General features: G+C 45.2%; 1 protein-coding gene across 1 annotated transcript in view; it reads right to left on the reverse strand.

The window, feature by feature from the left end:
• The window catches only part of LOC115799887 (NACHT, LRR and PYD domains-containing protein 3-like), a 55,289-nt gene that overhangs the window by 15,731 nt on the left and 26,039 nt on the right, over positions 1 to 13,519 (reverse strand). The window contains exons 8-9 of the mRNA XM_030757185.1: positions 11,473 to 13,498; positions 2,937 to 3,110 (exon numbers count right to left, since the gene is read on the reverse strand). Of these exons, the coding sequence (XP_030613045.1) occupies positions 2,937 to 3,110; positions 11,473 to 13,498 (2,200 nt within the window). The remainder of the gene's footprint in view (positions 1 to 2,936; positions 3,111 to 11,472; positions 13,499 to 13,519) is intronic.

A 13,519-nucleotide genomic window follows, 5' to 3' on the forward strand; every position in this document is an offset into this window, starting at 1 on the left:
GTGAGTAGGCTACCCTCTGCGATGGGGGCGGTGGTCTCAGGTGCTGCGGTGCTCCGTGATGCTGTCTCCACGGCCTCGGGCTCTCCTCCCCCTGCCCTGTGCCAGAGTGTGGGAGGTCGGGGTGCCTATTGAGCCAGTGGACAGCTGGCTCTCTTCTTCTAGGTTGCCATTTTTCTTCTTGGTCATATGCCCCCCCCCCCCCCCCCCCCCCCCCCCCCCCCCCCCATACACATACTCACACATACACACGCACGCATGCAGACTATACATCACTCACAAATGTAGGGTCTTGGAGAGGCCACATGCCTTTTTATGTTTAAAAAGTGATGAACTATTTGGTTTATTTACTTGTGCTCTTTCCCCCTTTTTTCTTTTTCTCTCTATTATCCTTTTTTCGCTGTCTTTCTTTTCTCTTTTTTTTTTCTTCAGCCTGCAGACAGCCACAGAGTTTGTTACATGGTATGTTAAAAATAACTCATATAAATAAAATAAAGGGTCGAACATCAACAAGAGGAGCCTATTGAGAACCTATAGAGCTCATCTTGAAAGAGCAAATATGTTTGGCACAACAATTCAGATCACAGTTCTGCTTGCAAAATCTGCCAGACATGACAGGCTTGAAAAAAAAAAAAAACAATAGGACCGAGGGGCAGCAGATACAGAGAAAATGGCAGAGGTCCAAGATTCGAGCCCTGTGGCACCCCACATGACAATGGAGCAGAAGGAGATCTCAAATCATTTAGGCTAACACAAAAAGATCTCTGGGCCAAGTATGATCTAAATCACTCCATAACAGTGCATATACAATGCTCTAAATGTGAGACTGAAAGGTGGCTGTTAAATCTGAGAGAATTAGAGTGAAATAGTCTACTGAATTTGTGACCAGAAGGATGTTGTTAAAAACCTTCAGCAACGCAGATTCTGTGCTATGAAGAGACTGCAAACCAGAGATACCAGTGATACTGTTCCTAGTATGCAAATGTTGTACAGGACTATTAATAATGTTAACATTACCCTTTATGCTATGACCACTCTGCCAGAACTTGTGTATGATTAATGTCAGCTGTTACAGGCATTTTCTTTTGTTCAAATTCATCAGGTAGCTGTGATAGCATTTGCTTTATAAAGCAGATACTTACAACCATCTCTTGCTTCATAGTGCTCAGTAAAAAGGTTTGTTCACCTTCCTACAACATTTAGTCGTTCTATGAGACTTCCAGAAGAGGTTTCAGAACTGCCAGGATCCAGAAAAGCATACGTATGTATCACTTTGCCCCATTTCACAGATTCAACGTTAACAGGTAGAATTAACAATCTACAACTTACTACTTACTGCTTCCTTTCTGGCCCCAGTATATACACATATTCCTTGAGAAACAGATGCACCACTAGCTGATGTTCCATTAGATTGATTCAGGTCAGTGCAGGCTCTTTTTTTACTTATATGAAGCACAGTGGGATGACCCACCTGACAAATTTTACAGGTAAGACACCTTTCACAATCTTTACTCCTATAACCAGAACACAAGCAGGCAAAACATATTTCTTTCTTCTTTAGCAAGTTGATTTTATCTCAGTGCTTCTTTTCATTTAATTGTGGACACTCCTCCAATGAATGCATGTGAGAACAGCACAAATAAATTGATGGATTATACTTAAAACTCACAACCTGCCTCCTTTGTTGTTTTTCCTTTGTTGAATTAAAAAGTCTTGAATAGCACCAAATATAGGGTCCGAAATTATTTTGACTTCACGCTTGAGGAAATTGACTAGATCTAAAAACCTCATCCTGTGTTTTTGTTTTTCTATCAGATAATGTGCAGCAGTCCTCCATTTGCCCCTCATTTTGGATGGCAGCTTTGACATTATGGTTCTCATTGTGGTTAATATGTTCACTCATGCAATCTCACTGAATTATATTTAAAATATCTTCCAGTGCTTCCTCCTTGACTTGATGTTGCCTGGGTTGCATTAATCCTTGTGAGGGAACTTGTTGCATTTCATGTATATGAAGCATATGAAGAAAAGTATCTTGCTCCTTTTCCTTAGGCTCCATGTGAAATTCAATCCTCATGATTTAACAATGATTTTTTAAAAATAAACTAACTGTAAATGGTCCATATTGCTTTGCCATAGGGTTAAGGGTTTTAGAAACTGCAGGTTTTTGAGTTCTACATACCAGGTAGAAATTCAGAACATCTACTGGGGGACTTTGGTGTGTGACAACACTACAGGCAACATGATGAAAAATTGTTGTGCTTCCGCAGTGTCGCACTTGAATGAATGACTGCCTTCTTGTATAAACCCAGTAACTCAAGAGGTAACCACCCCCCTGGTACCCAAATACAGAACATTAAAAACAGAGGTGTTATTATTGTTCCGTATTTGGGTGTCTCTGTAGCAGCCATATCAGCTTCTGATCCATGAACATCATCACAGCTCCTAACTTCACCTTTATTAGCTTTGACATTCATGTCTTTCTCTTCTTTCTCTGAGCGTCTCTCTCTCTGTTTCAACAGAAGCTCAAAGTCTCTGCAGCCTGTTTGGATCTGCTATCATCACATCTTCAATAGCCTCATTCACATCCCTCACACACTCTACAGCCTCATCAGGACTGACTTCATCTTCACTGACTGATGGAGCACAACATGAACCTGTGGAGGCTGAAAAACTGTCCTGTCAAACATCTCCCCATCACCACTCCACTTCTGTCAGCCTTTAAATGAACTGCTCAAGTCTGTCTCTGCTATTTGGAGCCAAAAGGAAAAAGTGTTGTTCAGTCGTTTGGAAAGACACAACATTTCTGAAAGCACTCAAACTTCTTCACATTTGTCTTCAGACACATCCTGAACATTTAGGAACCAAAGAACATTTCAAACATCAATCAAAGATCTGAAATATAGAAAAACAACAACAGCTGCAGTCAGTGAACTGACCTCAGAGTCTCCAGTCGACAGTTTGGACTCTCCAGTCCAGCACACAGAAGCTTCAGGCCTGAATCTTGCAGTTCATTCCAGCTCATGTCCAGCTGTGTCAGATGGGAGGGGTTGGACTTCAGAGCTGAGGCCACAACTTCACACTGAGTCACTGAGAGTCGACACTGAGTCAGTCTGTGATTAGAGAAAATATGAAATATGTTATTGTAAAAGCAGAAATGTGCATTATAAACACAGACTGAATGTATATGAAGACAAAACAGAGTGAGGTCATAATGGGATGAACATCTGCTCTGCACATCTGTGCTTCAGCTCCTCTCAGCTTCCTGTGTTTGACACAATGATTGTCTGCAGCTCTCTCAGACCTGCACACTTTTAATGAGAAGCTTTGTTTCAGAATCAGAATCAGAATCAGAAGGTTTTTATTGCCATATGGGTGAACAGGTTCACAGCATTAGGAAATTGCTGCGGTACTTCGTGCTTACAGAAAAAAACAAATAAGTATAAAAACTATAAGACAATATACAAGTATACAAATTGCAAATATACAGAGATATTAGAGCTATAACTATAGCACAATATTACAAAATTACAAAATATACAGTGCAGAGACTAATTAAAAGATAAAAGAATGTAGACTATATTCCACTAATATGTACATCAGTGCAATCAGACAGATGCATAGACATAGGGTCATCAGCGTTTGTGGAGGGTGGTGGTAACAGTCTTAGGGTTATTGTTCATGAGTCCAACAGCAGAGGGGAAGAAACTGTTCTTATGGCGGGAGGTTCTGGTCCGTATGGACCGTAGCCTCCTGCCTGAGGGGAGAGGGTCAAAAAGTCTGTGCCCAGGGTGAGAGTGGTCGGCTGTGATCCGACCTGCACGCCCCAGTGTCCTGGAGGTGTACAGGTCCTGGAGAGATGGGAGGTTACAGCCAATCACCTTCTCAGCAGAGTGCACAACGCGCTGTAGTCTCTGTTTGTCCCTAGTGGTGGCTCCAGCGTACCACACAGTGATGGAGGAGGTGAGGATGGACTCAATGATGGCAGTATAGAACTGCACCATGGTCCTTGCTGGCAAGTTGAATTTCTTCAACTGCCGCAGGAAGTGCATCCTCTGCTGGGCCTTTTTGACGACAGAGGTGATGGTGGGCTCCCACTTGAGGTCCTGGGTGATGGTAGTTCCCAGGAAGCGAAAAGAGTCCACTGTGGTGATGGGGGTGTCAGTCAGGATGATGGAGGGTAGAGGGGCTGTGTGCTTCCTAAAGTCCACTATAATCTCCACTGTCTTCTGGGCGTTCAACACCAGGTTATTGTGGCTGCACCAGGACGCCAGACGTTTGACCTCCATCCTGTAGGCCGACTCGTCCCCGTCTGAGATGAGTCCGATGAGAGTCATGTCGTCTGCAAACTTAATAAGCTTGACAGACTGGTGGTCAGAGGTGCAGCAGTTGGTATACAGGGAGAAGAGCAGAGGAGAGATGACACAGCCCTGAGGAGTGCCAGTGCTGATGGTCCGGGAGTCCGAGACATTCTTCCCCAGCCTCACGTGCTGCTTCCTGTTCATCAGGAAGTCAATGATCCACCTGCAGATGGGATCTGGCACGTTCATCTGGGACAGCTTGTCTTGGAGGAGATCAGGGATGATGGTGTTGAAGGCAGAGCTTAAGTCCACAAACAGGATCCTGGCGTAGGTTCCCTGGGAGTCCAGATGCTGTAGGATGAAGTGCAGAGTCAGGTTGATGGCGTCGTCCACAGACCTGTTGGCTCTGTAGGCAAACTGCAGGGGGTCCAGAAGGGGGGCTGTGAGGGACTTGAGGTGGGACAGCACCAGACGCTCAAATGACTTCATGACCACAGAAGTCAGTGCCACAGGTCTGTAGTCATTTAGTCCAGTGATCCTTGGCTTCTTGGGGACAGGAACAATGGTAGCGGTTTTAAAGAAGAAGAAGAAGAAGAAGAAGAAGAAGAAGAAACAGCCTTTATTGTCCCACAGAGGGGAAATTTGGGTGTAACAGCAGCCGCAGTTATTATAAATATAAATAAAGATATAATAATTCACACTGTTAAGAAAAGAATATATATAAAATCAACAAACAATATTAACCTTAATACTACTAATAATAACACTATATACAATGTACATGATGTGCCTGTGTGTTGAACCTTAACAGGCCGGACTATTTACAGTATATTATATATTATCCTACATTGTGTAGGTTATTGTGGTTTTTGTTGGGAGCAGTGATGGTTATAAAGTCTTACAGCTGCTGGGAGGAAGGATCTGCGGTAACGCTCCTTTGTGCATTTAGGATGCAGCAGTCTGTCACTGAAGGAGCTCTCCAGCTCAGCAACAGTTTCATGCATGGGATGGGAGACTTTGTCCATCAGTGATGTTATTTTGGTCAGAGTCCTTCTGTCTCCCCCCACCTGCACTGAGTCGAGAGGAAATCCTAGGACAGAGCTGGCTTTCCTGATGAGCTTGTCTATCCTCTTCCTCTCAGCTGTAGACAAGCTGCTGCTCCAACATACTGCTGCATAGAAGATGGCTGATGCCACCACAGAGTCATAGAAGGTCTTCAGGAGTGTCCCCTGCACTCCAAAAGACCTCAGCCTTCTCAGCAGGTAGAGTCTGCTCTGACCCTTCCTGTAGAGCGCATCAGTGTTATGAGTCCAGTCCAGTTTATTGTTTAGGTGAACACCCAGGTACTTATAAGAGTCCACTATCTCAATGTCCACTCCCTGGATGTTCACCGGTGTCCGTGTGGTGGGTCTGCGCCTGCGGAAATCCACCACCAGCTCCTTGGTTTTAGCGGCGTTGATCAGGAGGTGGTTCCGCTGGCACCAGTCCACAAAGTCCTGAGTCCACTGTCTGTACTCTGAGTCATCCTCACCTGTGATGAGGCCAACTATGGCAGAGTCGTCAGAGAACTTCTGCAGATGGCAGCGTGGGGAGTTGATGGAGAAGTCTGCAGTGTAGAGGGTGAAGAGGAACGGTGCCAGCACAGTTCCCTGTGGGGCCCCCGTACTGCAGACCAGCCTGTCAGAGACACAGCCCTGTGTCCTCACGTACTGTGGGCGGTCAGTGAGGTAGTCCAGTATCCACTCGGAGATGTGGTGGTCCACTCCTGACAGTTCCAGCTTGTCTCTCAGAAGTCCTGGCTGGATGGTGTTAAAAGCACTGGAGAAATCAAAGAACATGATCCTCACAGTGCTTTCCAGGCTTCTCCAGGTGGGTCAGAGCTCGGTGCAGGAGGTAGATGATGGCGTCATCCACCCCGATGCCAGGCCGGTAGGCGAACTGCAGTGGGTCCAATGAAGACGACACCATGAGGCGTAGATGGTTGAGGACCAGCCTCTCGAGGGTCTTCATTAGATGCGATGTCAGGGCTACCGGCCTGTAGCTGCTAAGATCCTTTGGATGTTTGGTCTTTGGTACCGGTACCACACAGGAGGTCTTCCACAGTTGTGGTACTTTCCCCAGCTTCAAGCTCAGGTTGAACATGTATCCCATGATGCCACACAGCTGATCTGCGCAGCACCTCAGGAGCCTGGAGCTGATGCCGTCTGGACCAGCAGCCTTTCGCACCTTGATCTTACGTAGCTCCTTCCTCACATGATGAGTTGAGAGGGACAAGATGGAGGTGGGGGATGGGGGTTGTGAGATGGAGTCCTCAGAAGTGAAGGGGGTGGGTGATGGCTGAGAGCTGAGAGGTGTGAGGTCCCAAGAAGAAGAAAGGTTGGCAGTCATTAAAGATGGTGGGGCTGACAGCAGGGGGGACTGGGCTGGGGGAGGGGTGGGTGGCTGGTCAAACCTGTTAAAGAACTGGTTCAGGTTGTTAACCCACTCTAAGTCTCCCACAACCCTAGGGCTTGGTTTGTGGCCTGAAATTGAGTTCAAACTCCTCCAAACCCCACTGATGTTGCTCTGCTGTAGCTGGTCCTCCATCTTCTTCCTGTAGATGTTTTTTCCATCCCTGATTTTCCTTCTCAGATCCTTCTGCACGGCTCTCAGCTCCTCCTTATTTCCTGATCTAAAGGCTCTCTTTTTCTCCTTCAGGAGAGCCTTTATTTCAGAGTTGATCCAGGGTTTGTTGTTTGAAAAACACCGTACCCTCCTGGTGGGCACAGTGTTTTCCACGCAGAAATTGATGTAATCAGTGATGCAGTCCGTGATGCTGTCGATGTCCTCCCCATGAGGGGCACAAAGCTCTTCCCACACAGTGGAGCTAAAGCAGTCTCTCAGAGCTTCTTCAGTCTCCTCAGACCATTTCTTCACTGTGTGTGTCACAACTGGTTCTCTGTGTACCAAGGGTTTGTGCATAGGCTGGAGATGAACCAGGTTGTGATCTGAGCCCCCCAGGGGAGGCAGAGGTGATGAGCTGTATGCCTCCTTGATGTTGGCATACAGTAGATCCAGTGTGTTGGTATTCCTGGTGTGGCGGGTGACATACTGGGTGAAGGTGGGGAGAGTGGAGGACAGGGAGACGTGGTTAAAGTCCCCTGAGATCAGAAAGAGGGCCTGTGGGTGCTGTGTTTGGAGTCTGCTGGTAGTAGCATGGAGGACATCGCAGGCTGCAGCAGCGTTAGCAGAGGGCGGCACATACACAGTTATCACAATAACATGAAAACTCCCGAGGAAGATAGTGCGGTCTCATACTAACAGCGAGCAGTTCAATGTCCTTACTGCAGAGCATCTCTTTGATGGTTAGATGTCTGGAGTTGCACCATCTATCGTTCACAAACACAGCCAGACCCCCGCCCCTCTTCTTACCACTCTCCTTGGTTCTGTCGGCACGGATCAAATGAAAGCCGTCCATGTTTATGTGTGAGTCCGGGGTTAGCTCGGTTAGCCACGTCTCCGTCAGGCACATGAGGCTGCTCTCCCGGTATCTCCTTTGATGTCGCGTTAGCGCTGCCAGCTCGTCCACTTTGTTGGGAAGAGATCTCACGTTTCCCATGATGATGGACGGGATGACGGGCCTGTACCTTCTCCCCTGGCAACGACGACCTATGCCCGCACGTCTCCCGCGTCTCTTCCTTCTCAGTTCGCGGGGAATATCGAGTCGTTCAGCAGGAGTAGGCACAGCGGAGCTCCCAACGGAGATCAGCTGGTCCCGAGAGTAAACAATAGGAGCGTGGCCACTCTCGCAATCTCCAAACATAAACACCATAAAAAGGGTAAATAAAAACAAAGTTTTCCAGAAAAAAGTCTGCTCCATCATGAGGAAAAAGAGCAGAAGATACAGAAACACAAAAACACATCTAATACTAAACAAAATGAGAAAAAACACGGAATTAGTGCGGAGCTGCTGAAACTGGCTGCCTGCTCGCGCGGCGCCGGAAGTAGCAGACAGGCACGTGGCAAGCCTCCAGTGAGGAGTTGAAGATGTTCGTGAACAATGGGGCAAGCTCGTTAGCACAGTGTCTCAGTGTGGCAGGTGAGACACCATCTGGACCTGGAGCTTTGCGAGCTTTGACACTCCTGAACTGCTTTAGCACCTGGTCCTCCTGAATACAAAAGACTGTGGGGGTGGGGGAGGAGGGGGACTCTGGGGTGGGAGTCCTTGATGATGTGGGCTTCTCTGAGGTGTGGGGAGTGGGGGAGGTTGGGGGGTGAATATTTGTGTTGGCTGTATTGTAGTTGGGACTGGTGGCTGTAGATCTGCAGATGAAGGAGGAAAATGGCCTCACATTTAGGCTCCATAATGTCCACAGTCTGTCAGTCACAGCTGATCCAGAGTCAGAGTCAACACAAAAATTTGGACTGTTTCCTGCTTTGAATCTGACTCCAGAACAGTTTGAATGAGTTGAGCTCAGTGAAGAGTTCCAGCTGGGAAACATGATCTCTCTTTGCTACCTGTTGCTGTCAGGTACACCTGTTCACGCCCACTGTTAGCAAACGGAGCAGGAATAAAACTCATCACCGGACAATAATGATGAAGAACTCAGAGCTGCTGAGAGAAGATCTGATTTCAGGGGAACAAACAGAAACAAGCATCGTGACCCTGTTTGACCTTTAGGTCAAAAACAATGGTTCAGAGCAGCAGCAGGATTTCCAGGCACCAGGACATCCACCACGGAGACCAGGAGGGTCACAGAAAAAATGTGAATAAAAAAATCGCACTTTTAAACTCTGATTTCAAAACTTCTTTTAGAACCTACTTTTAAAAATAATTTTGATAATCTATTAAATTATTAAATTATGAATTTCTTTACGATGTATTCTGTTTGTGCTGACATTAATAAAGTAATTTGTAAATCATTTTACTAAGGCATAATTTTACTGGAGAGTTAATATTAATTTGGGAAATGCAATTTCTATAATTTCTGCAACCCTTCAGCTCCTCAATATTTATCAAAGGAGGATGTGTATATATAATGTAAATAGTTTAAAACATTTCAAAATAAATAAAATTACCAACAGTTAAATGTAGTTAATCCATAGTCTGGAGCAAAAGAGTAAATATTGATGGAGAAGCAGAGGTGGAGTCTCCTCCTCACTTCTGCTGGGATGGGTTGTCCTATTCCAGCTCATCCCATTGTTCTCAGAGCCAGCAGCTCCTCTCTCAAGTAAAAGAGAGGAATGGCTGCAGTTTGACATTTGGAGTTAAAAATATCCATGAAATATGGGTTGATCCATATTACACAAGATAGGAAAATAAAACAGGAATTGACAGAGTTGACACACAGGGAGGCAAGCACACTGAGGGAAACCCACAAAACACTGTAAAAGATTCCACTCAAAACTGAAATAGCAACGCTGAATTCATAACTGCAAAACCAAGAATCAACTAAGAATCAAAGTCATAAGTAAACTGTGAACCACAACTGACAAGATTCAACTATATAAAACTTGACAAAAGGCCCAGGACCATGGCATCTATCCATGTTCTTTTCACAATCTATCAGATTTAGAGTCACAGGGCTGAATTCGATCTTAGCTGCCATAGGCTGAAAGGCAGGTACACCTGAAAAAGGTAATGAGTTCTTAAGAGAAGCACACAACTATTCACTCTCACATCCACACATTTTTTTTTACACCATTTGGCAATAACAAGTTAACTTTCCAAACCACTGAACACACAAGCTCAACAGAAACGCCATAACAGACCATAACGTTTAAACAACACTCTTCTTGCTGTCAGGTCACAGTGCTAAACAGAGACCCAGGCCAAATTCTTACTACATGGGACACTACAATAACACTTTCTAAAAAACACTTTTACCTAGAGGTGAAAATGTCCATTAAATTTTACAAATCCTGATTATAGTACATTTTAAATTTTGCTGTCTCTGTTTTTGGACATGGATCCTCTAATGAGGATGTTCCAATGTTTTATTGTCAGGCATTTTGATACTGGTTAAACTCTGAAGACAACTCTCTACATGACCTCTTACCTGAGCATGTGCGCGCACGCGCGTGCACACACACACACACACACACACACACACACACACACACACACACACACACACACACACACACACACACACACACACACACACAGAGAGAGAAAATCAATCTTATATTGTATGAAAGCTCTATTTTTATTATATATCAGCAAACTGAATAGCACCACCATCATCTCCATTCTCCACCCAGGTGTATTGAGGTTTCCATGACTATGAGCCCCTCTTTCTTTTAGGGGCCTCACATGAGTGAAAATACTGAGTAAAAATACTGCTAGAAAAAAAAAAAAAAAACGAAATGAATGAGCGATTGTGGCCTCATCGCACAAATTCCATAGGAAATGAACGGAGAGCGAGTGATGTCGCTCCCCGTGTGGCGAGCCCCTTATGAGCCCCTTATTGTGACTTGTGATTCTGCAAATCCCCTCTGTACTGCTCGAAGGTGCAATTATCGAAATCCTTGCATCTAACCATTGCCAGTTTGTGTGGGTTTCCTTCTGAGCCGATGCAGCTTTCTGCACATCTCATTACCATCCTCATAGTCATCACTACATTGTGTTTGTGTACTGAAAGAGAAATAAATTCCTTGTTACTAAAACCGATTGTATAGTTTCGCTAACTCATAATACAAGACATTCTGGAGGTTATAACAGACATGGCGTGGCAGGTGTTTGACTTGAAACGACTTAAATCTGGACATTTCGACTTTTTTCTCAAAATAGCATTTCGACTTTATTCTCGAAATATTGACTTTATTCTCGAAATATTGACTTCATTCTCGAAACAGTATTTCAACTTTTTTCTCTAAATTTAAACTTTTTTCTCAAAATTTTGACTTTATTCTCAAAATTTTGACTTTATTCTCATAACATTATTTCAACTTTTTTCTGGAAATTTTGACTTTATTCTCGAAACAGATTTTTGACTTTAGTGTCGAAATCTTGACTTTATTCTCAAAATGCACAATTAATTTTTTTTTCCCAATGTGGCCCTAATACTCTTTCATACATAACTGATTCCTGCAGTGTGAAACTAATGAAAATCATTCAGTCCTGTGTATATTTGAAGAACTAAACTAATAATCTACTCCAATCAATGATGTTAATGAGCACATCTGGACTCACCGAGCCTTTCTGCAGTTCCTTACAGCTGGAATCAGTCTCAATCGTCCCTGGTATGTTGTGTTGTACTTCTGCAGGTCAAACTCATCCACAACCTCCTCTGATAGCTGCAGCATGTGGGCCAGAGCTGAGCACTGGATCTCAGAGAGTTTCTTCTCTGTTCTGTTCTCTGACTTCAGGAACTCTTGGATCTCCTGATGCACTGACAGGTCGTTCATCTCCATCAGACAATAAAAGATATTGACACTTCTGTCAGGAGAGATTTCATCACTGTTCCTCCACTTCAGGTTGTCAATGACACTTTCTATCTGACTTTCCTTGGGATTCTTCTCTGTCTGAACCAGCAGACCTCGTAAGAGTGTCTGGTTGGAGTCCAGAGAGAGGCCATGAAGGAATCGAACAAAAAGGTCCAGCTGGCCACTCTTACTTTGAAAGGATTTCTCCATGACTCTCCACAGGAAATCACCCAGAGATGATTTCTTATGGAGAGTCATTTCTGCATCATCATAATCATTATCATTAAAAAAAAGATCGTTCATATTTTCTTGAAATTCCTGCAGCCCTTCTGTCTTTTTAATGTTCAGATCTCTCAAGAAGTCCTCCAGCACCTCTGTCTTCCTGTTGGTTATATGTCCATGGAACGTCTCCATCACCTCTGTCTTCCTGTTGTTGGCATCTCCCAGGAAGTTCTCCAGCACATCTGTCTCCCTGTTGGTGAGATCTCCCAAGAACATCTCCAGCACCTTTGTCTTCCTGCTGGTGTAACAGTGGAACATGTAGACTGCAGCCAGAAACTCCTGAATGCTCAGATGAACAAAGCTGTAGACTGGTTTCTGGAAGATCACACACTCTCTTCTGAAGATCTCTGTACAAACTCCTGAGTACACCGAGGCATCTGAGATATCCAGACCACACTGCTCCAGGTCTTCTTGGTAGAACATGATGTTTCCTTTCTCCAGATGTTCAAACGCCAGCCTCCCCAGCTTCAGAAGAACTTCCCTGTCAGCCTCTGTCAGCTCCCGTGGACTCGTCTCATGTCCCTCATGGTACTTGTTCTTCTTCCTCTTCGTCTGAACCAGCAGGAAGTGTGAGTACATGTCAGTCAGGGTCTTGGGCAGCTCTCCTCTCTGCTCTGTGGTCAACATGTGCTCCAGAACTGTAGCAGTGATCCAGCAGAAGACTGGGATTCTGCACATGATGTGGAGGCTCCTGGATGTCTTCATGTGGGAGATGATTCTGTTGGACAGCTCTTCATCACTGAATCTCCTCCTGAAGTACTCCTCCTTCTGGGCGTCAGTGAAGCCTCGTACTTCTGTCAGCCTGTCCACACATCTAGGAGGGATCTGATTGGCTGCTGCAGGTCGGGAAGTTATCCAGACGAGAGCCGAGGGAAGCAGATTCCCCTCGATGAGGTTTGTCAGCAGCTCGCTGACTGATGACTTCTGTGTGACATCAGACACGAGCTTCCTGTTGGTGAAATCCAATGAAAGTCTGCTTTCATCCAGGCCGTCAAAGATGAACAGAAGCTTCCAGACAGCGAGCTTCTCTGCTGGGACCTTCTGTAATGTTGGATGGAAAACATGGAGCAACTCCAGAAGACTGTACTGCTGATCTCTGATCAGGTTCAGCTCCCTGAATGAAAGCAGCATCACCACACTGACATGTTGGTTCTCCAAGCCCTCTGCCCAGTCCAGAACGAACTTCTGCACTGAGAAGGTTTTTCCAACGCCAGCGACGCCGTTGGTCAGAACCACTCTGATGGCTCTTTGTTGGTCAGGGAAGGCTTTAAAGATGTCGTGGCACCTGATTGGTCTGTCATGGAGGGTCTTCTTGGAAGCTGTCTCTAGCTGCCTCACCTCATGTTGGGTGTGAACCTCTTCACTCTGTCCCTCTGTGATGTAGAGCTCAGTGTAGATCCTGTTCAGGAGGGTTCTACTTCCTGTTTCATCACTTCCTTCAGTCACACGTTCACATCTGCTCCTCAGACTGATCTTATGTTCCTCTAAAACCTCCTGCAGACCAGCATCTGCTGAAAGACAGAAAAACACTG

Source organism: Archocentrus centrarchus, chromosome 20, assembly GCF_007364275.1.
Source record: "Archocentrus centrarchus isolate MPI-CPG fArcCen1 chromosome 20, fArcCen1, whole genome shotgun sequence".
NCBI classification, from domain to species: Eukaryota; Metazoa; Chordata; class Actinopteri; order Cichliformes; family Cichlidae; genus Archocentrus; species Archocentrus centrarchus.